Source organism: Canis lupus, chromosome 30 (genome assembly GCF_011100685.1).
Source record: "Canis lupus familiaris isolate Mischka breed German Shepherd chromosome 30, alternate assembly UU_Cfam_GSD_1.0, whole genome shotgun sequence".
NCBI classification, from domain to species: Eukaryota; Metazoa; Chordata; class Mammalia; order Carnivora; family Canidae; genus Canis; species Canis lupus.
Window position 1 is genome coordinate 16,553,862 of NC_049251.1, and position 25,153 is coordinate 16,579,014.

General features: G+C 36.0%; 1 protein-coding gene across 7 annotated transcripts in view; it reads right to left on the reverse strand.

Annotated features, from left to right (window-relative positions):
• The window catches only part of GABPB1 (GA binding protein transcription factor subunit beta 1), a 64,517-nt gene that overhangs the window by 24,063 nt on the left and 15,301 nt on the right, over nt 1–25,153 (reverse strand). For 6 of the 7 annotated variants that reach the window (XM_038580396.1, XM_038580400.1, XM_038580395.1 and 3 more), the window contains one exon: nt 3,390–3,497. In XM_038580396.1, the coding sequence (XP_038436324.1) occupies nt 3,390–3,497 (108 nt within the window). Of the gene's footprint in view, nt 1–3,389; nt 3,498–24,012; nt 24,082–25,153 lie in introns of those variants that run through there. The other variant, XM_038580398.1, reaches the window with a different exon arrangement.

The following is a 25,153-nucleotide window of genomic DNA, read 5'->3' on the forward strand; positions in this document are numbered from 1 at the left end:
GTTACTAATTGGCCTGAAGTCACACATTGAGTAAGAGTCATAATACAAAGCTGTATGTGTTCTCAACACATGATAAAAATGGAAATCATTTACCCTGGAAATAATTATTTTGTTACTATTAAAAGTCTTATGTTTTTAAGGGAAGATCATTCGAGCAGATCAAAGAAAATTCATGAACAATCATTTCTCCATGCAATATCATATTTTCCTATAATAGCTCTTTCTATACTCTTAAAATTCATACTCTTAAAATTCTATTTTTGAATGAAGTCTCTCAACAGCTCACTGGGCAACCATGAGTTCTGCTTAGTGAAATATAGGGTTTACTTGTGTTTTTTCTTCTTGAGATCTAACCATTTTGGTTGATGACATAAAACACATACACACATAGTTTAAAGAAAAAAAAATTAGGCAAACACTCATGAAACCACAATCATGGTCTAGAAATAAAACACTACCAGCAATTTAAAATCTTCCCACATGCCACTCCCTAGTCATAAACCCCTCTCTCAGCCCCTGAGGCAATTACTGTCCTGAATTTGTTAATAAAAATTGCTTTACTTTGCTTTGGTTTTGCTTTTTACCACTTATATATCCTTAAATAATACACTTGGGTTTTACCGGTTTTCAACTTTATGTAAATAATCATATTGCATGTATTTCTCTGTGACTTGCCCCTTCTTTTGCTTATACTCATACGATTTACCCATGTTAGTGAATGTAAGTCTAGTTCACTAATTTTCTGTTCTATAAAATTATATTGAATAAATGAAACATAATTAATTTAACTAATCTACAGATGAATATTTGGGTAGTTTCCAGTTTTTCATTATTACAAATAATGCTACCAATAAATACAATCTTGTACATTTCTCAAGTATATGAGCAAGAGTTTCTTTGGGGAATATTCTTCTTTTGGGGGGAAGAGGGAATATTCTTATAAGTTCAAAGGCTACATCACGGGTTATACATATGTTCAAATTTAGTAGGTACTGCCAAACTGTCCTCCAAAATGTTTATACCAGTTTATACTTATCCTCTCCAATGTTTGATATTGCCAGACTTTTTTTGGTTAATCTGGTAGATAAGCAATAGTATTTCACGATTTCACTTTGTATTTGCCCAATTACTATTGTAGTTGAGCATCTTTTCACATTTATTGGTCATTGAACTTTCTTTTTGGTAAAGTACCATATCAAGTCATTTGCCCAGTCTTTGTCTTTTTATTGCTGTCATGGGAAGTCCTTATGTATTATGGATACTAATCCTTAAGATCCTTTTGTCTTGATACACCACAGTACCACTATGATGCATCTAGACATGGATTCTTTAATTGATCCTCTTGGAGATTAGTTGGGCTACTTGAATCTGAGATGGAAAAAATCCCAGCCATTATATCTTAAAATTATTTCCCTATTTTCACACTTCTTGTGGATTTTTTATTAGATACATTACATTTTCTCACAGTAGCATTCATGACTCCTAAGATCTTAAAATTTTCTACCCATTTTTCTCTATAATGCATTCTGGATTTTTTAACATATTTTTCAATTCACTCATTTTCTCCTTAGCTATTCCTAATCTGCTTAAAATCTTACCTAAAATCCTTGTCAGTCTGCTTCTGTTCTTAGTTGCTTCAGTGGGTTATTATCTAAGTTGCCTTGTATCCTTGTGCATTTAGTTACTGTGGACTGTTCTTTCCTTGGAATTTCATTTGTAGATAATTGGATGAAGGTAGGTTCCCCCAGAAAAAATATTCATTTGTTTCTACTAGGAACCTAGGGTAACCTCAATCCAAAGATCACTTTAAATTCATCTTTTAGTGTACAGTTTTGCAGAATGCTCAAGTATTTATAAGTTCGGGTCACAAAAGTATACAAAGGATGGCTTGTGACTACAAATCCTCATCAATAATTTTTTCTCTTTTTCCATTTGGTGACTTACTACAATACAAGTCAGTTCATTTTCCTTGCAGTACCCTAACAACAGGGACAGGGCAGAAGCAGGTAGGAAGAGGGAGGTGGTACTTCTGGTTTACTTATATAGAAGGTACATGTCTTTGGGATTCCTGAATTAAGAGGAGAGGATCTCCTAGGAGACTCCTATGAACGTCTCAGGTCTCTATCTTCAGTAACCCATGCCCACGAGGTAGGAAAATTCACCAAGTTCAGCAAATATTCTTAGGGTAAAATTTCTTTTCTTTTCTTTTTTTTTTTTTGTAAAACTTCTTTAGGTTCTGGTGTTCACTTAGTGTTTCAGGTTAAAAGTCCCTTATTTTCTTGCTAACTCATCAGTGCACTAAAGAAGATTTTTTAAAATAGTTAATCAAAAAGTCTTTACCTTTAAAGACAGATGCTGAAATATTTATGGATGAAATGAAATAGTTCATAGAATTTGCTTTAAAATAATACAGAACAAAGTGGATGAAGTTACAGATGAAACAGATTCGCAATGATTTGATAATTTTTGAAGCTGGCTGAAGGGGTTGATGTATGTTTGAAATTTTCCATAATAAAACATTTTGCTTTTTGGGATGCCTGGGTGGCTCAGCAGTTGAGCATCTTGCCTTTGGCTCAGGGCAGGATCCCGGAGTTCTGCGATCAGGTCCTACATCGGGCTTCCTGCATGGAGCCTGCTTCTCACTCTGCCTATGTCTCTGCCTCTCTCTGTGTGTGTCTCTCTTGAATAAGTAAATAAAATCTTCTAAAAAAAATTGTTTTGTTTTGTTTTTAATGAAAAATAAAAACACAGGACAAGTATGTCAAAAACAGTAAAAGCTAAAATCTACAATTTTTAGTTGTTACCAGTAGGCAGGTTAATCCAGATTCCTAATCCTCTATATACTGCCAAAACCACCTCTTTTGACTAACCCCGAGAACTAGTACAGTTACGGTTTTTGCTGTCCTCACAACTGCCTTCTGTAGTTACTAGGACATGTTCCCATTCCTTTCTCCATCTTTGGTTATGTTTGCAATAGTGTTGCCAGTATCAATTGAAACGCAAACATTTTTCCTTTTTAGAAACGATTATAACATTAACCACGATCTTTATCTGTTATTTTCTGAATTACAAATTCTACTTGTGTTATTTAAACCTTTAAATTAAATTCCAAGCAGCTACATTTTATATTCATCCTACAATATTGAACTCCAAGTTTAAAAGAAAAAACCTTTTGTGGACAGAAGCTTTGAGTAAGGCTGTCATATACACATATGACATATATAAGGATACAAACCACTCCCTTAAATGATAGCTATAATTCCAAAACTACAAATTTGCACCAAAAAAATTAATTTTCTGCCATATATAACCACGATACTAAATTTTTATCTGGAAAAGCTAATAAATGAGAAGAAAATAAAAACCAGCACATTAAAATCATTCTTTACCCAGTCTGTAGTAAAAGGAGCTCCATTTGCCATCAAAATACGAACTTCATCATCTTGACCTGCTCGTGCTGCTTCTAAAAGCTTCTTTCCCAAATCTACCAGGGACATCTAAACAAAACAAAGATGAATTTAACATCTCTACTTATATACCATTACGTGACTTTTTCCCCTTGTATCTTTATTAATACCAATTCTCAATTATCCCTCTAAAAGTCTGTGATATGGTTAATCTGAGACTACAGGTCACAACAGTAATTTATATTTGAATTTGAACAGATTTTCCTTTCTTATCAAGTTTTTACCTAAGATAATAAAATTAGTTTGAATTCTCCAAATATAGCTGATAAAGATAATGAGGTAAGCAGCAAAGAAGGCCTTCCTAATATTTAAAACTGGCAAGAAACTGTTTTCACTGGAGAAGCACAATAATAAAGTTTTTCATAAAAGTAAACAGAAATGGGATCCCTGGGTGGCGCAGTGGTTTGGCGCCTGCCTTTGGCCCAGGGCGCGATCCTGGGGACCAGGGATCGAATCCCACGTCGGGCTCCCAGTGCATGGAGCCTGCTTCTCCCTCTGCCTGTGTCTCTGCCTCTCTCTCTCTCTCTCTCTCTCTCTGTGACTATCATAAATAAATAAAAATTAAAAAAAAAAAAAAAGTAAATAGAAATAAGGTACAAGATACTGTCCTCTGTAACTGGTGCAAGTTACAATAAATATATCAGAACTGTTTTTTATAACGGTAAAGTAGAAAATATGTTCAGAATTTAAAAGTATTTTCAATTGTTGCACAGTCAATATACATTCAAGTTCTTCCAGAAAAGGACACACAATTCACATTCAATGAAAATACCGAAAAGAGTGTCTAACATTATCAATAGGCTATGAGTCTCATTGAGAAGCTAGAAAGTAAGTATAAGTTTGTATCTTGCATTCAAGATACTTGAAAAGACTGTCACAGGTCAGGATGTGTGAGTGTGTATTTGAGGGCATGAGGCATGGGGAGTGGTGTCTTCTTGAATAAGAAATACTGACATACGTGTTAAGGAAAGATCATGACAAGACAACACAGGGGAAGAAAGATTTGAACATATCAGAGATGCTCAAAATCAAGGGACGATGGTTCTGAGAAGAAAGGTCCCAAAATCAGAAGGACTATTCAGCTAGAAGACTATTCAATGATGCTGTATAGTACCTTGAGCAAAGGCAAACAGATAGAATTTGAAGCCTGTGAGGAAGGGAAGATACTGAACCTCTGAGATTTACACAAGAAAAAAATGTGCCTGCAGTATGAATTTGCCTCAAAAAGTGAATATCCTTTGAGAGTTGGGTACGTAGTCAAGGGGAAAGAAGTTATAAGAAGGGAGATGTCATGTTGATTAGTGTGTTCCAATCTTGTATCAACATGTATTATTTAAGAAAGAGGGGAGAGAAGTATGTATATATGTGAGAAGGGAGTTAGCACTTAGGTTATTTATGCCAGAATAGACTGTATTACATAATTAGAAGAGATGTTAGGGAATGTAAAAGGGTTGACTTAAAAAAAAAAAAAAAAAAAAAACATCCCTTGAAAGAACAGATTTATGTTTACATCACCATATTTTTTAGTAGATTCTACAACATGGGAACAACCAAAAAGACAGAGTAACCAGTAACAGATGTTAATGCTGGGAGACTTGCACAATAATTAAATGAGATGAGTATGTCCCAAACAGCCATTTGTCACAAGGCAGGAAAAGAATTTCTTATAATTATTCCATTTATAAGGGTAAAAACAATTCCTAATATATCTCATGGTGAAGAAGAAAAACAACCACATGAATTTATGGGTTTTATGTAGGGTTTTTTTTACAAGCTTTTTGTATGTGACACAACACTTTCACCCTATTTTCCTCCCATTCGCTCAGTTGACTGAGTCACTGGAACCTAAGATACTCCATAATCTTGCTAAAGACATTAAGATCTAAAGAGATTACTGATCTCTAATGAAGGATTTTTTTTCCTAGGAAATAGGTACCAGCTGGATAGTAAAAATTTATATCATACTAAAAAGGCAAAGAATCTGCAATCATTTCCTATGAAAGACAGGATAAGGCAAAAAGAAACGGACCTCTCTTCCAGAAAAGTACATAAAATCTAAACTGGCCACACTAGGAAAAAACACAGTGACTACACTTGGATGACCAAAATTTAATATAAATGTGGTTTTACAATGAAATAAATCTTCACCCAAAATATGCCCTTCGAAATATTTCTTACACAGGTAATAGAAAATCAGCTTGCATTCATTCAGCATACATACTGCCAGATGGTTTAGACATCTGGGTATCTTTTATGAAGTAGTGGTTTAGGGTTTTTCCTCATTTTTGGAAACTGGGTTGTCTACCTTTTTCTTAATGATTTGTAAGCATTCATAACATACATTCTAGATATGAGTTCTTTCTTATTCATATATTCAGGATAGGAGTATGTAACATACGTTCTGGATATGAGTCATATGACATGTAATGTATTGTAAGTATCTCCGTCCAAAATCCTGATTTCTTGACTCCACATCCTTTTCTTTGATATCACATACTATCTTCTATGGGTAGCAAATGAAACTTCAATGTATTAAAAAACAAAAATAAAATCAAAGACAACAAAGGAATGTTTGCCACAAAAATGAATGTAAGAAACATTAATAATTTTAATTATGTAAAAGGCCCGACTCAAAATGAAAAGAGAAAATAAACACCATGAACCCAACAAATCAGCAAAGAGCATAACCATATATTTTCCAAAAGAGAAAATAGAAATAATTCACAAACATAAAAATGTTCAATGTCACTGAGAATAAATAAGAAATGTAAAGAAATGTAAATGTAAATAATTTAAAAGTTAAATTTTAAAAAGCATGAGTTGAGACTGATACTTCTACATATTGACATCTTACATATGTTGATAGCACTATAAATGGATCTGCTGGGGGTTTTTTTGGAACAGTTTGTTTTTTTTTATGTCAATTTGGCAATGTATAAGTTACAAAAATGCTCAAGTCTCATGACCCAATAGATGATCTGACATCTGAGATCTATCCTAAAGAAAATATTAAAATATACTGAAGTAGATTTATCAGTACATGTATACATGTATACTTACACAAACCTACATATATTTACTTTTTTAAAAAATGTGACATACTCTGTCTTTCCCCTTTCTCTTTTTTTTTTTTTTAAGATTGTATTTATTTATTCATGAGAGACACACAGAGAGAGAGAGAGAGAGAGAGAGAGGCGCAGACATAGGCAGAGGGAGAAGCAGGCTCCATGCAGGAAGCCCATTCCCGAACCTGATCCTGGGACTCTAGGATCACGTCCTGAACTGAAGGCAGACGCTCAACGGCTGAGCCACTCAGGCATCCCTATATATTCACTTTTATCATGTGAACAACCAATTAAGAGGAAGGAAAATAAATTGTGGAATCTAATAGAAAAATACAGGGATTTAAAATAATAGTTGAAAGTTATATAACATTAAAAAGTTATATCACATTAAGTAAAAAAGATACAAAACTAATTTTTGAATGTCAAGCTATACACCAAGAACAAAATAGCAAAAAATATTAACAATTGTTAGAGTGACAAGATTATGGGAAATTTTGCCTCTATTTTACAAGGTTTCTATAATGTTACTAAATCATTCCTAATTTTAAAAGTGGTTTAAGGGACAAATTACATTGTATGACTATCAACTAAGTAAATGCTGACATTAAAGTTATATACTACTGACTTACTGAACAGGAAGAGTGGAAAAAATAAAGAAAATGCATGGTAGGGATGCCTGGGTGGCTCAGTGGTTGAGCAACCGCCTTCGGCTCAGGGCATGATTCTGGGGTCCTGGGATCAAGTGCCCCACTGGGCTCTCCACAGGGAGCCTGCTTTTCCCTCTGCCTATGTTTCTGCCCCTCTGTGTCTCTTATGAACAAATAAAATCTTAAAAAAAAAAAAGGGGGGGGGGAAGAAGATGCCGGGTATTGGGTACTTAAACTAGCAAACTTATTGATCTGATTACATGAATTACAACAAAACCATGATGCACTTAAATCAACTTCTACCACAATTCTGTAATTGTCCTAATTATTCAAAACATACCATTTTTAAACACTCAGGATACTTAAGTTACTGTGGTTTTAAAGTTCCAAGAGCAACATAGCTATGTAGCAGATAAACAGCTAGATCCTTTTAAATCAGTTCTCAAAATGGTAGCAGCACTGCCCCCTAGAGGGCCCTTTGGATATATATGGAGGCATTTTGGGGGCTGATGAGGGGAGGAGCGGGGTGAAGAAGCTACTAGCATTTAATGGGCATGTGTCTGGAATATTAGAGACCCGGCAATTCAGGGGACATTCCAGTATGACAAAGAATTGTCACATGTTCTGGGTGACTTTCAAAGGCCAAATATATCTAGGGCTGGAACTTAACTAATAATGTAAACAAATGTCTTTTTCCAGGTATTAATGTATCCCAAATATCCCAGATTGCAATCATACTATAAATCTATTTGTTTTGTTCAGAATTTTACTAGGAGTTGTTCATCATTTTTGAAAATCGTGTCACCAAAAAAAAAAAAAAAAAAAAGAAAGAAAGAAAATCGTGTCACCAATGTTGATGCCACTTGGTTATCTAAATCACCAACATAAAACACCAAATCAACCAGCTTTCCCAGCTTATTTTCACACTGATTCTATATACAGGTGCAAGCATTTGACAATCTCTTGTGTCATCTAGGGTGGTCTGCTGGAGGATTTACATACTGAAATACACATTTTATTATAAAGTGCTTTCCTTCTATTTCTCCTTTATAATTAGGTATTTTAATGATTTCTTTTAAATTATGCAGATAGGTAATAATAATAATTTTCATTGCAAGTTAACAAAAGGTACAATACAAACATTGTTAAAAGAAAGACAGCATTGGATCTAATAAGAATGAAAAATCAATAGGAATCACGTGAAGAAAATACACGTAATATCAAGTAAGACCAAAATCAAAGGCAATCTTAATTTTTTTTGTAAAGATAATTCGTAAAATGTGAAACAATGAAAATGCCCAAATGTAGAATTTCACTTCTGAGTGTCTCACCTGCGGGGAACGACACATACTCCAGAATAATTCTAATCCTCAGAGGAATTCAATTGCATTAAGACAACAAATTGACAATTGACAACAAATTGTATCTGGAGCTATATTGTTCAATATAGCTCCAGATACAGCCCTTTCAATTTACTTTGTTCATTATCTATCAAATCCTCAGAGATAAAGTGTTAGATTCACATAAAACCAAAAGGCTAGCAATAAAATGCTGCTTTTTTGCTATTGCAAATAACTCTTCCCCAATCAAATAAAGAAGCATAATTCAATTCAATAAATTTTAATGAATGTTAAATATATTTACTTGAAATACACTACATGAATGCCATCCCACATAATACCCCTTCCTGTTAAGTAATCTAAAAATTCATTGTAACAAATTCCATCCTAAATTATTTTCACTACTTCTGAAAAATTTTATCACAATCTGATACAAACTATTATTTTTTAATTTCGATAATATGAATTTTAATAAGACCTACAGGGGAACTTCAAAATACCCATCTACAAATTCCTTTTGATTAAAAGTACGTGCTGAGAGAGCCATCTAGTGGTAACAGGAATTATTAACAATAATTACTTTTTTTTTTTTTTTTAAGATTTTATTTATTTAATTGACAGAGTGAGAGACAGAGAGAGCACAAGCAGGCAGAGAGGCAGAGGGAGAGGAAGAACCAGGCTCCCTACTGAGCAAGGAGTCTGATGCAGGGCTTGATCCCAAGACCTGGGACTATGACCTGAGCCAAAGGAAGACATCTAACTAACTGAGCCACACAGGCGTCCCTATAATTGCATTTTAAAGCTTAAAGTCTATTTTGTTTTGAATTTCTGTAATTCATAGTTCATAGAGTTGTTTTGAGGATTATAACATCTACTGAACATAACCTCTCTATAAAACTATAAAGTACTAGTTCCATATGAATTGACACTAACATTCCTAAAAGAGTATGAATAAAAAGTTAGAAAATATAATCCTATTCCAATATATTTAATAATAAATCTTGATTGTCTCATTAAAAACTTCAGTGTAAACTTGCAATATCACTCCTATGCTCAATGAGAACAATTACAAATCAAATAAAATTCTTCTACTGAAGGTTTTCACCAAGGAATTTAGTACTATGTATGCATCAAAAGCCTTTAAAATGATCATACTGACCTAATAATCCCACTCATAATAAGTCACTGAAACATTATTAAAAGTAATATTATTTAAACTAGGTAAAAACTGAAATGCCCTAATACAAGTAATAATTAAAGAAATTAAGATATATCATAATGGAATACTACAAACTTTTATTTATTTTTTTACTTTTTTATATGGAAAATTTTGAGCAAATACAAGAATAGGCACAACAGTATAATGAACTTCCACATAGCCACCAACTAGCTCAATATTATCAATTTATGGCCAGCCCATTTCTTATCCATACATGTTTTGGAGGAAATATCAGACATCATCTCATTTTACCTGTAAATATTCCAGTATGATGTCTAAAAGATAACACAGTACTATAATCATTTAGGATTATATTATTCAAAAGTATTAATCAAGCCTCTAAAATGAATACACACCATGATCTTAACTATGTAAAAAGTGCATAGAAAAGTACTCAGAAGTAATATACAATATACCATAATAATGAAAATTATAGGTTTTTCCCTTTATCCTCTATTTCATAAGTGTTCTATAATGAGTATGTATTACTCATGTAATTAAAAATAAACTTTTATTAGTCGTTTTAATAGAAATTTGTTGCATCTGAGTAATGTCATTTCAGTAAAAAAAAAATGTGAACATTTCATATCCTTCAACAGATCTATAAAGCAGACAACTAGAATGCTGTAAAGAATACTAGTTAAATATGTGAAAAAAACACAAAAACTTATTATTAAAAAGCTTTTCATCAAAACTAGATTACAGATAAAAGATGTTTTTAATGTAAGAAATTAGATAAAGTTTCTTTTAGTAGTAAAAGCATGTAAACTGTGACTCTAAAATTAAGCATATTGGGGCAGCCCAGGTGGCTCTGCGGTTTAGCACCACCTTCAGCCCAGGGCCTGATCCTGGAGACCCTGGATCAAGTCCCACGTCAGGCTCCCTGTATGGAGCCTGCTTCTCCCTCTGCCTGTGTCTCTGACTCTCTCTCTCTCTCTCTCCCTCTCTCTCTCTGTGTGTGTGTGTGTGTGTGTGTATTTCATGAATAAATAAGAATCTTAAAAAAAAGTCTTCATGAATAATTGTTTTTAAATAAATAAATAAAATTAAGCATATTATAACCATGTGTATAACTGTACATACGAAAATATTCTTGGGCATAAGAATTTAGTTTCCTACATTCTCATAAGTAAATATGGGCGCCTTGGGATCCCTGGGTGGCTCAGCGGTTTGGCACCTGCCTTCGGCTCGGGGCGTGATCCTGGAGTCCTGGGATCGAGTCCCGCATCAGGCTCCCTGCATGGAGCCTGCTTCTCCCTCTGCCTGTGTCTCTGCCTCTCTCTCTCTGTATGTCTCTCATGAATAAATAAATAAAATCTTAAAAAAAAAAAAAAAGAAAGAAAGAAAGAAAATATGGGCACCTGGGTGGCTTTGTTGGTTAAGCGGCTACATTCTGCTCAGGTCATGATCCCACAGTCCTGAGATCAAGCCCCATGTCAGCAGGCTCCCTGCTCTGCTTCGGCTTCTCCCTCTCTCTCTGCTCTTGCTCTCTCTTTTTCTCTCAAATAAACAAATCTTTTTTTTTTTTTTAAGGAAAAATAAAATAAAATAATAAAATAAAATAACTTCAATAATAAAAGTAGTACCTGGCATCTTCCTAAATGTTTATCTATGTTGTCTCATGTAATCTAAACAGCCTTACCACAACAGTTATGGTCTCCATTTTGCAAAGGAGACAAACAAAAAGTAAAAGGACTTACCAAACAGCACTAGTTTCAGTCAAAGATAAGATCCATATTTTTTTTAAGATTTTATTTACTTATTCATTCATGCATTCGTTCATTCATTGAGAGACACAGAGAAAGGCAGAGGCATAGGCAGAGGGAGAAGCAGGCTCCCTGCAGGAACACAGGACTCAATCCCAGGACCCCAGGATCACGACCTTAGCCAAAGACAGATGTTCAACCACTGACCACCCAAGTGCCCCAAGACCCATATTCTAAACTCTTGTGTTCTAAATTAAGAGAACATTGGGAATCTGCAGGGATAAAAAAGAGCATGCCCTTCAAGTCTCTCTGTGTAATTCCTTCGAAGAAAAAATAATCATATGAACTCTGGTAATTTGGAATTTTCTCCCATTTCCATTTTGTCTAGTGGGTTTTTTATTTTTTGAACTTAAAACAAAATGACACTTTCAAACATAAAATATCTAAGAAAAATCATCTCCCATAGACCCTTATTTCAGAAAACTACAAGAAGATGTACTCCTCCAAGAGCAGTAGTAAATCAAAAACAAGAATCAAGGGCTTGTTTGGGAAATAAGGGATCCAACATATATAGAGTGGAAAAGGATTCCCCAAGGTGATGGCAAAGGAAACCCCAAAATGTGCTGTACCAGAGACCTGGAAAGCAAATCCAGATTGAAGCCACAGGACAGAGGCTCCAGAAGGAGGTCTCCATGGAAAAGATAGGCTGGTAAGATTCCCAGGAAAAGAATGAGGTTTCCAGAAAAGAATTTGACATGGGTTAATGATGAATACAAGAAAAGTAAGCAAAAGAAAAAAATGACACAGTATCTTTTTCAGAGTGAAGAAAGAAACCAACACAAGAAAGAAAATGTAATCCCAATATATATATGGCATGGGTTAGTGAAGAATAGTAGTTCCAAGATTGCAATAATAACCACTAAATACTAATCCAAGCAAAACTTTTGGTATACTTCTATCAGGAAGATGAAGAGTGAGAGGCGCCTGGGTGGCTCAGCAGGTTGGGGAGCAAACTCTTGGTTTCAGCTCAGGTTGTGATCTCATGGGGTGGTGGGATCGGGCCCCTGTGTTGGGCTCCCCACTCAGTGGGGAGTCTGCTTGGGGATTCTCTTCCTCTGCCCTTCCACCTCCTGGCTCATGTGGGTGCACTCTCCTTCTCTCTAAAATAGATAAATACATGAAGAAGGGGGAGGAGGAGGGGAGAAAGGTAGAAGACAGGGAGGAGAAGGGGAGGAGGAGGGGAGGAAAAAAGAGGAGGGGAGGAGAAAAAGAGGAAGGGGGAAGGAAGGGGAACGAGAGGGGAGGAGAGGAAAGGAGGAAGAGTAAGGAAAAATATGCTTAGAGGTAGTTTGGTTTAAGATAGCCAAAGTTCCATCTTCATTAGAAGAAAGTCAAAGATATCTAAAATAGGGAAAAAAAATCAATAAATAGCATAAGCTTGTTATTTAGCAATATGGAAGTTCTAGGGGGAAAAGCAGCAAAAAGAATGGATGCTTCTGGGAAAGAAGGTTCTAGGGTGGGAAGGAATAACACAAGGGACTTTAGACTTTAGGGTTGTTGTTTCTTATACCATAAACCTTATATATTTTACTTTTCAACTTTGCAAATATATACTTTCATAAAAATAAAATTACAATAAACAAATACATGTTCACTGTATATAAAAATGTATCATTCAAAGTCATCCCCACACTTCCCAGTGGTCTTATTCCCCAGAAATAACTACTATTTAAATGTTTAGTGTGTAGCCTTCTACATCTTTTCTATGCCTACAGTAACACACATAGGCACAATGCTTCTTTTCAAACAAATAAAAAAACACAAGGGATCATACTATAATGGTTTTGCAAGTTGCTTCCTTTCCCTTAACAGGGAATCAGTAATATCTTGTTTTATCAGTAACATTTTTCTAAGTGCACACAGATAAAAACATACTTTTTACTGGCTACATAGTATTACGAACTGTGGTAAGCTGAATAATGACCCCCTCCAAAGATGTCTAGATCTTAATTCCCAGAATCTGTGAATATTAGCTTACGTGATTTTTTTTAAAAAAAGGCTTTCCAGGTGCGATTAAATTAAGGATCTTGAAATAGGAAGATCCTGGATTATCTAGATGTGCCTAATGTAATCACAAGGATCCTCATAAGAGGGATGTAGGAGTGTCAGGGTCAGAGAGAAGAAAGTAGAGATCAGAGAGGAGAGAGAGAGAAAGATCTAAAGCTGGGGTGGGGGCAAGGAGAATGCTACACCAGCCAAGAAATGCAGGCAGTCTTGAAAAACTAGAAAAGGAAAGGAAACAGATTTTCCCCTGGAACCTCCAGAAAGAACACAACCCTGCTAAAAATCTTAACTTTAAGTTTTCTGACCTCTATAACTGTAAAATAATAAATCTGTATTATTTTAAGGCACTAAATTTGTGGCACTTTGTTACAACAAATAGGAAACCATTATATTATAGAAACAGGAGGGCAGCTCGGGTGGCTCAGAGGTTTAGCGCCACCTTCGGCCCAGGGCATGACCCTGGAGACCCGGGATCGAGTCCCACATCGGGCTCCCTGCATGGAGCCTGTTTCTCCCTCTGCCTCTGTCTCTGCCTCTCACAATCCATGTTTCTCATGAATAAATAAATAAAATATTTAAAAAAAGAAAAGAAACAGGAAACAAATATATGCAGTATGAATACATTAATTATTTAATCCTGTTTTCATTTTTTTATCTTTACAAATAGTCTACAACATATCCATACACTTGGGTTAGCATTTTTATGAAAATTATTCTAAGAAGTATTAACTGCTAGATTTTTAAAATCACATTTTAATTGTGACAGACACACAAAAGATTATACCAATTGACACTCCCACAATCAGTATACAATAATGACTGCTTTTCCACAAGGTTCCCAATCCCCAAAGCCAGAATCTTGATTCCAGATCTAGACCTTCCCAAAGTCAAGGCCAAGGATCCCATGAACTCATTCTCACAAAGATGAGGAAATACTTCCTTCCAGAATAACTTAAGAAACCGTGACCTGAGGAAATCCCACCATCATACAGGGAGAGCACCACACACAACTGTTTTAAAATCTTTAAAGCCTTCTATTAAAAGGGCATTCTTTGCCTCCAACTGGGAATTAGGGGGAGAGGATTTCATAACATTTTTTTCACCCACTTTACCAGTGAAAGTATACTTAAAACCATGTGTGTTCACATTAATTTTCATAGAGGGAACATTCCTACTCTGGGAAACCTTTCCTTCTCTGGTGCCTACCTACCCTGTCCAAAACATGAGCCCTCATTTGACTCATCAATTACTAAATGATGGCAATTCCTAAGACTTATATAATACTATAAAACAGATATAGTGGGTATAACATAGCCAAATCTGTGTATATGTATGTATGTATGTATGTATGTATGTATGTATGTATGTATATATGTATGTAGAGAGACCACAAAGAATAAGATTGTGCCAGACACAGTCTAAGAATTTACACATACTAATTTGATCTCAACACCAGTCAAGTAGGAATTCATCATATTGTTGAGAAAACTGAGGTACAGAAGTTACACTGCCCAAGGTCATACCGCTAGTAGAGATTTGAACCAAGGCTGTCTGGCTCCAGAGTCCATACTCACAATCACTACGCTATATATCCCCATCGTCTGAGTTCTCCTAGTAGCTAGATATCCCCACTGAATGCAGGCACTACTAATGAATAGCATGCACTACCTATGCTACTCCTTGGCCTAAACACTAACCAATATCTCTAAACACCAAATTTCACTTCACATAAAACACAGGACGTGGTACAATGAACTTGGCACCCAGTTAGACTCCAATTTGCACTGGTCACCAAATAATTCATGTTTATGTGTCTTACTTAAATTATAAAATGCTTGGAGGCAAGGATGATAGCTTATATGTCTTTCAGTTGGGTCCCTTTTTTCTTCCCCTTAAATATTTGGCAGTCCCTCCGTGTTTCATTTTTCAGCCCTCTTTTTCTTTCCCTACATTCTCTCTTCTAGCAGGTTTTTCTTTCTTAGTCATGATTACTTAATGACTTACAAATCTATCTTCAGTCCAAGCCTCCCTCCAAGCACTAGACCCTAATATTCAACTGGACAGATACCTCCACCAAGAGATGCATGCCAAAGCACTTCAAAAGTCAAATTATCCAAGTAGTGGCTTGTTCCATAGATCAGAAACTTTGGAATAATCCTGGACCCCTTTTTCCAACTGCCTCAATTCCAATCAGTCATCAAGACCTATCACTTTTACCTCCTAAATGTCTCTTAAATCCTACTTCTTTCCAGTGATGGAGAGTAGGCCTTCAATACATGTATGCTGGGCGTGCCCAGGTGGCTGAGTCAGTTAAGCATCTGCCTTTAGCTCAGGTCATGATCCCAGGGTCCTGGGATCAAGCCCCACATCAAGCTCCCGGCTAAGTAGAGAGTCTGCTTCTCCCTCTCCCTCTGCTCTTCCCCCTCTGCTTGTGTGATGGCTTGCTCACTCTCTCTCAAAAATAAATAAATAAATAGGGGTACCTGGGTGGCTTAGTCAGTTAAGGTCCGTCTTCGGCTCAGGTTGTGATCCTGAGGTCCTGGGATGGAACCCGGTGTCAAGCTCCCTGCTCTATGGGGAACCTACTTCAACCTCTGCCCACTCCCTCTCGTGAATAAATAAAATCTTATAAATAAATAAGTAAGTAAGTAAATAAATACATGAATGAATGTTGACAGTCTTTTCTCCTCTAACACACACTTTTGCTCATGGCTCCATCCTTTCTCTCCTGGAGCACTTCTAAACTAGTGTCTATGTCTCAGTGTTGCCTTTCTCCAATTTATTCCCCATTCTGCTACCAAATTTGTCATTCTTAAACAGAAATTATGCCCCTCATCAATTAACTCAGATGCATAAGATTCAAGGCCTTTCACATCTGGCCATCTGTTGGCATCTTCCCATTTATACCACTCATCACCTCTCACACTGAACACTATGCTCCAGACAACATGCTGTACTCAGCTCCTTTTCTCACCTTTGGGCATCTGTAGAGAACATTCCCTCTGCCAGGAAGAATGTTTTCCTCTCCATGCCCACTCCTGCCATATTTATTTCTATCTACTCAAAGAAGCCTTCCCTAATCTCCTCCAAATTAAATAAAGTATCCTTCCTGTGTATTCTTCTAGCATCTTAAGTTTCTTTCTATCATGGCATTTATCAGACCACACTAAATGTGCCTGTTTACTTGGCTATATGTTATCACTGTGCCTGAACTATGGTGCCTGATAAATTGCTCAACAAACATTCACTGAATAAACATTAGACACACAGAAGAAACTCCAGAAGTACTGGGATAACCAGGAGTCACATAACATTTGACTTTTTAAATGCAAATTAAGCTGACAACTTCACAAATTCTAGGAAATATCACATTTAATAAAATGCTCTCTGAATTCCTGTCAGCCTTTTTGTAAGTAAAGTCCTTACAAATGAATGAGATTAGAACTCGCCTGAATATTCTTTTTATTGGCAGCAACTCAAATTGACAGATCTGATCCCAAAAGAAATCTGAGGTCAGTTTCATGTTTTCTGAGACAAAAGGGAAAACTGTGAACATAATCAGTAAATCCAGGTAATAGCTTTGTCTGGGACCCTCAAAATCACTCTTGCACCTGCCACATTAGTATAAAAAATGTGGAAAGGAAGCCAGTATTTATCTAATAACAAGCAACAGGTCTATGAAGCAAGATAAGCTCATGGCCACCCTCAATGACCAGGGGGCAAATCAGTACCAAACTGAATTCAAAGGTTTCAACTGAATATGTTCTAGAATTGAGCTGACCAATACAGCAGCCACTAGCCATAATGCTACTAAGCACTGCAATGCAGCTAGTCCAAATGGAGCTATGTTTCAAGTTGTACACACCAGTACCCAAAAAGAATGTAAAATATCTCATTAATAACTTTTACACTAATTACATGTTAAAATGGTAACATTTTGGACATACGGGATTAAATAAAATATATTATTAAAATTAATTTCACCTACCTTTTTTTAATGTAGCTACTATAAAACTTCAAATATGTGGCTCACGTTATATTTCTGTTGGGCAGAGCTATTCTAGAACCATTAATCAAAACTTCTTGAAGGCAGCAACTTTAGAATTTATAAAAAGTTGCAACATTTGAAAATAAGATATAAGACATTCTCTCAGAAAAACTGCATCTGATAAATTATCCCTGTTACAACACTGGATAGACTTTCCCTTTAAAAACTTTAAGTATCTTTTGTCCTTGGAAAGCATCACAAACTCACTTGTGGATGAAGCTACCCATAAATTCTACCCATACTACCTCATACATTTTTCTCATCTTTGCAACCCACTGCCCCTTTACCCCGTTCAACTACTAGTCTCTTTTAAATCACATAGATTTATCCCAAGAAGAAACTGAGGCTTAAAAAGAATACAAGCAGAAGATGAAGACAAGGCGAGAACTCTACTAGAACTAGGCTGGTAGATGGTTTCGAATTAATATAGAAGCATAACTTACCTACTTACTATAAAATGAAGCCAACAAAGTACTAGGTGTCATAAGCCACAACAGTGAATCATCAATATCCTACCCAACAATAAGAACATATACACTTTGTTCCTTTCTCTCCAAGCTTTCTCATATTCTTCCTTTACTCTGCACTACCTCCAGTCTTACACATTCATTGCCTCATACCTTAAACATCACATTAGCCTTTTAGCTGACCTAACTCTAATTTCTCCATCCTAGTGCCAGGCAATCCCACTAAAATACAATTTCATTCAACTCAAACATTTCTATATGAGTACCTACCCTCAAAGAATTCATCACCTAGTACAGAAGACATACATCTCATAATTCCTTTGTCTAAAATCTTCATCAATATGACCATTCAAAGAACAATTTATCAATACCTAGTAGAGTTGAAGGTATGCCTACCCTCTGATACAGGGATTCCACAACTAGGAAGCTGCTATATCTCCTTAACACGCACACACAGAGAGGAAACATGTATAGGAACATTTACAGAAACATTATTTGTAATAGAAAAAAAGAAACTATAAACAACCTAAGCGTCCATCAACAGAAAAATATTTTTAAGTTTTATTATAAAATCTTTTAAAATAGAAAAGTGAATGTATGCATATAAATGAATATATGTGTATACACAAACACACACACCCATATGCCCATCACCCATATTTCTAAATTAAAATTTGGCCATCTTGCTTCATCCTACTCCTTTCTAAAAAAAATGTACTTTACAGCTGGCACATGCTGCATTTGGTTGTTATATCTCTAGATTAATTATATTCTAGGACAGTTTCCCTTCCACCCCCACCCCACCCTTGTTTTCCTCTCCTATGACATCAAATGGCCAGTTCATCTGTATCTCACATTCTGTATTTTTTGACTGCTTCATCCAAGGCAGTATTTAATTTCTCTCATCTCCTGTATTTCTTATAAAGTAAAAGTTAGGGATACCTGGGTGGCTGAAGCAGTTAAGCATCTGCCTTCCGCTCAGGTCATGATCCCAGGGTCCTGGGATCGAGACTCACATCCGGCTCCTTGCTCAGCAAAGAATCTGCTTCTCTCTCTCCCTCTGCCCCTCCCCTTGCTTGTGTGTGTGCAGGCTCTCTCTCTCTAATAAATAAAACCTTTTTAAAAAATAAAATAAAATCAATAAACTGAAAGTCTGAAAAGTTTGACTAAATTCGATTTTAAATTTGGTACAAAAAGCTTCATTTGATACACAATACTTGATACTGAATCACATCAGGAAACACATACTTTTTGGTTCATTTTCAGTGATACTAAGATTAATAACTAGGCTGGTAATAGTCTGAATCTTCCACTGTAAAGTTTTATTGTTTTGAGACCAACTAGTACTCTGTGGAGTGTTACTTTGGCACCATGCAAATATCCAATTCCCAATGAACCTTTTGCCTAACAATTGTAGCAGCTATTAATGATCCTGGCCCAAGTCAAGTATTTCATAAAAGGACGTAACAAATTGTGACTTTCTAATTCTATAATCCTTTCTATATTTAATATCTGGAATTCCTCATCAACTGTAATACATTTCTACTAAAACAGCAGTTCAAATGTTAAATTATCAGTTTTCAGAGTAAAGGACAGGTGTAACCACCATCTCCGTTTGTCTGGGTTTTTTACTGTTATATATTGTTTCAAATTACATTTATTCTTTTTTATGTTGAAATTGTCCCAATTGTGGCCAACAAGAGCCTCTTCAGCTAGGCTTTTGTTGTGTCTTTGAAAACTTTCTTGCTTCCGGCACAAGATGTTCCAGGTTCACCTAGGTATGTCCCCTGACCCAGTCTTGGAATCATTTATTCCTTCAAGGAGCCCTGGATTCTAAATAGAATTATCTGAAGATCAGAATTGGGGTAATATACCTACCAAAGTAGCACACTATCTCTAGGTCCTTTCAGTGGACGCAGCTAAGAAAGAAATATATATTTGGATGGAATTAAGAAATATATATGTGTATTTATATATTAAATCCTGAATTCATACTGACACCTACAATTCAAGTTCACCATAAACATTCTTTTTGCTTAGCCTCTTTGATTTTATACTTGTATTTCTATTGATTTCTAACATACAAGCAAAAAAATTGTCATAAAAAAATTGATTATCAAATGGTATCCAAACAAAAACACCAATATTACAAGACAATAAAATGAGTGAAGTTTAAGATTTCTTTGCAGTTCTTTTTGTCCTTAGCATATATGCCATTTGATATCGAGCTCAAAAGTCACTTGAAATTATGTTTTTTTCTCCATGTATTTAAGTAACTATTTTGATATACACACAGGTTCACTTATTCAAGTTTGTTCTCAATTTAAAAATTTTTTACTTTAATTGTAATTTTTGAATGTGTAAAATATTTACATAATTCAAAAGTCAAAACTAAGTAAACTCAGAAATCTCACTTCCATTCCTGTTTCACTCTTTCCCCACTCATCCTCTCTCCCCACCACAAGGTAACCATTTTATTAGTTTCTGATTTGTCTTTTCAGCTTTTCTTTTTGCAAAAGAAACAAATTAGTGTATGTATTCTTACTCCCACACTTGCACTTCTTATACCAGAGCGTACTGCATATACTGTTCTGCACTTTGCTTTTTTTTCCCCACTTAATATATACCCTGGAAAATTTTACATAGAGATTTACCTCATTCTGTTTTACACCTGCAGAGTACTATGTGTAAACTAAACAACCATAGTTTATTTTTAATTTAAAAAAAATGAACTAGTGAGCTTTTACTCTCCAGCAACTAAGTCAAAAGACCACCTTACAGTTCAAGGCCCTCTATCAACTGTTCCAAGCTCACATCCTTCACTTCGTCCAATTTTCTCAATTCCCACCTCATAAAGGGCCCCGACAGCCATCAGATTCTAAACAATTCTTCCTTATTTGATAGGCACTCACATTATTCCAGACCCAATGCTTTCTGCCCTCATGCTATCTGCCCAGTTGAGATGGCTACATACTTTATCTCCAAATCTGACATTTCAATCAAAGCCTATTTCAAAAATTTCTCCTCTCCAATAAGCCTTCCTTAAATGAGCTAATTCCTCTACACTGCTTCCTTTAAAATTTTCTCAGGAATTTATACCATAATCTATGTTTCCCCTTCATTCATTAAACAAATGTTTACTGAGCACAGATGTGCCAACAGAAAGATGAACCAGGATAAGTCCCTATCATCAGAGAGCTTATGTTCCTGGGGGGAGTCTAACAATCAATCAATCAATCAATCAATCAATCCAATAATAGTGCTGGTAAGGATAAATGCTATGAGAGATGAAGAACTGCTATTTTAGACAAAAGTCTAAGGAAAGGCCTCTTTGAGGAAAGGATATATGAGTAGGAACATGAATTAAGAGAGGAACCAAAGCAAGGAAGGATTCCAGAGAAAAGCATCATGAAGGACAGGTCACTCATTTGGCTGCTTAGCATCAGAGCCTCTTCATACGCCCAGGAAAAGTCCCCTGCTGATGAATCCTAAATGAAGCCAGAACCACTACCTATTAGTGAAGCTAAGTATTTGCTTTCCCAGCCACCCATGCAACTGGGATACAGTCTTATGACCTCCTCCCAAAAAAGCAGCATCCATACTAGATTTCAACTTAGAAGAAAATGCACAAAAAAGAAATATATAGAATCCATTAAGGCAAAAGTGAAAGCAGATTCAATGACAGTAGTGATAGAGGTTTCTTCTGTGACAATTCCTTTTTCCACTAAATTAACTACAGGTGGTTTCCAGTTTTTAGAACTAAGCTCTTATCTTATGTTGTTTTGTTTTGTTTAGAACTAAGAATTCTGACTGTTCCTGGTGATCCAGGGAGATGATACAGCAAGTATAAGGCATAAGGGCCCTGGGCTAGATGGAAAAAATAGCAGGATATACAATCACAGAGACACGAATGGGCCACATTACATAAAGCCTTTTGGCCCTTTTCATGGAGTTTAACTAGGAAGTTGTTGGAATGTTTTAAACAGGAGACTATTGTGATATGATTTATGTGTGTGTGTGTGTGTGTATTTCATCTATTAAGGCATTTTATTTGCATGTATGTATTATATCCCTGGGAAAAAAATCCAGAGATTTTTCTCAAGTGTGTGTTTTTGTATTGCTTCTTTGTGGTCCATGATGCCAGCTTAGTACAATGAAACCACACTGGTGGGATGGGAGCAGATTATTCTGCCATTTTTCTTTTTTTTTTTTTTTTTTAAGATTTTATTTATTTATTCATAGAGACAGAGAGAGAGACAGAGAGAGAGAGAGAGAGAGAGAGGCAGAGACACAGGCTCCATACAGGGAGCCTGACGTGTCTCCAGGATCACACCCCGGGCTGCAGGCAGCATCAAATCACTGAGCCACTGGGGCTGCCCTATTCTGCCATTTTTCTAGATCTTTGAGTTGCATGTCAAATCTGGAGCTGACCACTCCACACTTGTTTAACACACCCATGGGGCTCACAACAATTTTCCCAGCTCTGTCATCATCAGAGATTTCAAATTCACCCATGTAACCATGTTTCATCATCACAATTAGAAACTGGACAATGACTTTGGAGCATGGCCTAATAAGAATCCAGTGTTTGCCTCCTTTGGCATTATTAATGCTCTTGAGAGAATATGCCAGGACATTCATGGGCACCATTATAGTGGCATGAAAAGATGGTGGAAAGAGCTGATTTATATTTTTTAAAAGACGACTCCTATTATTATATAGGAAGTCCATAGAGAAAAGCAAGAATTGAGGCAGAAAGACTAGTCAGGAAATTATTCCAGGCAAGAGCTGATGGTGCCTTAGGCTAGGATAATACCTATGTAATCACTTAGACTTTTTACCTTTAATTACTACCTATCTCAGTTTAAATCTAGCATCTAATTTTGTGCTCTCCATTTGTTACCCGTTCAGGTTCTTTTCTCTCTTGCCTTATTTTGGACAGATTCTTGTTTTTTTAACATTTTATCTCTTTCTTTAACTGATTTGGATGTGACATCCTCTATTTTTGTTCCTGTAGTGGTTCCCTAGAAAATATACCATGCACTAAGACCTTTGGATTTATTTTTATCCTAATTAGGATTTACCAGGATTCCTGTGTCCCGGTTTGATATCTTTTACTGGTTCTAGAAAATATTAGCCACGATGTCTTTAAATGCCCCATTTCTCACTCCTCTTTTGGAATTCCAATCAAGACATTCTTACTCTATCCTCTGTATCTCTTACAATGTCTTTTATATTTTCCACCTTTTTGCCTCTAAGTTACGTCCTGGATAATTCTGATCTATATTCCAGTTCCATAATTTTTCTGACGTGTCCAGTCTGCTGTAAATTGCATCATTAAGTTTTCAATTCAGTTATCATATTTCCTTTTTTTTTAATTTTTTATTTATTTACGATAGTCACACACAGATTGAGAGAGAGAGAGAGAGAGAGGCAGAGACACAGGCAGAGAGAGAAGCAGGCTCCATGCACCGGGAGCCCGATGTGGGATTCGATCCCGGGTCTCCAGGATCGAGCCCTGCGCCAAAGGCAGGCGCCAAATCGCTGCGCCACCCAGGGATTCCCCAGTTATCATATTTCCTATTTCCAGCAACTGGGTTTGGTGTTTTCAAATCTATGATCCCACCTTTTTTTTTTTTTTAATAGTTTCATGTTTCCTGTTTTCAAGTTTGCCATTTATTTCTGTAAATAAGGTAAGCATGGTTGTTTTATCACACATCTTCTAATTCTAATATATGATGCTTATGAACGTCTATTTCTGCTATTGTTTCTGTTCATGTTTCCTTGTCTCTTTGTATGCCAGCTTATCTTTGACTATGTGCTGGTCAGTGTCCTTGAAAAATTATTTGTAGAGACATCTAAAATGAAGAAGTGTTCTCCCAGGCAACATTTGCATTTGCTTCTGCCAGGCACCTAAGGGACATTCCATATAAGAGCTTAAATCTCCCTTACCTTGCTAGGCTATAGCCACAACTTTATAGAGACTTACTTTTCTCTTTTTTTTCTCCTGTTCTGCTCAGTGCCAAGACAACTTGCCTTGAAGTCCCTTGATATTTGGCTGGAAAGTAAGCCATGAAAGGGGAACAGGGATTAGTTCTGATTTAACCATCCTTCTCCCTCAGGGGTAGACACATGGAGTCTAAGCCTAATTAGAAAGGATCTCTTGTAAAACTTTACATGCTCACATGTTGGGTAGGCTTTGAATCTCGATTTCTATCTCTACAAGTATGATGAAAAGAAACCTAACTTTCTTGAAATCTGCAAACATATTCAGGCCAACAGTGGCTTCAGTTCCCCAGATATTCTGCTAACCTCTCTTGGTTTATTTAGGGTTTCTTCCAGAATTTGGCTTACCTACCAGATTCCCCTAACTTCCCAGTTCTTCAAAACTCTTAAGGTCGTGTTCATAGATCTTATCCAGCATTTTGCAATTCTTTTCAAAAAGAAGACTGGTCTAATAATCTAGCCCACCATTAGCCAGATATAATATATATTTTGAAATTGAGTTAACAGAACTTACCTATGTATTAGATACCAGTATACAAGAAAAACAGGAGTCAAAGATGACATCTCGGTTTTGGATCTGAATAACTTGGTGAGAAGTGGGATTATTTACTGAAATAAAGATGGCAAAGTGGGACAGGGTGGTTCAGGTATTAAGAGTTTGGCCACAGACTTATTAAGTTTGAGATGCCTTAGCTAGGTTATAATTTTCTTGTAGTACAGACAAGGTGTTGTTGTCTGTTTTTTAGTGCCATTTATACCTATGAGTACTTTATTGTTGCACACATAGCTGGTATTCAACTAATCGAATATTTCTCTACCTCAGTGCTATGGACAATATCAGGTCTGGTAGTTCTTTGTTGTAGGAGATTTTTCTAGGTATTGTAGGATATTTGGTAGCATTCCTGGTCTCTACCCATTAGATGCCAGTGGCACCATCCAGTCCCCCATTTTATGACACCAAAAACAGTCTCTAGATATTGCTGAATGGCCCCTAGGGGTAAAATATCCCTGAGAACCCCTAACGCTTCTTGAATTACAGTTAATTTCTATACACTGGGCTAATATACTACCATCCTTTCACTCAACTGTACACAGCAAAGATACACAAGATGTAAGAATCTATC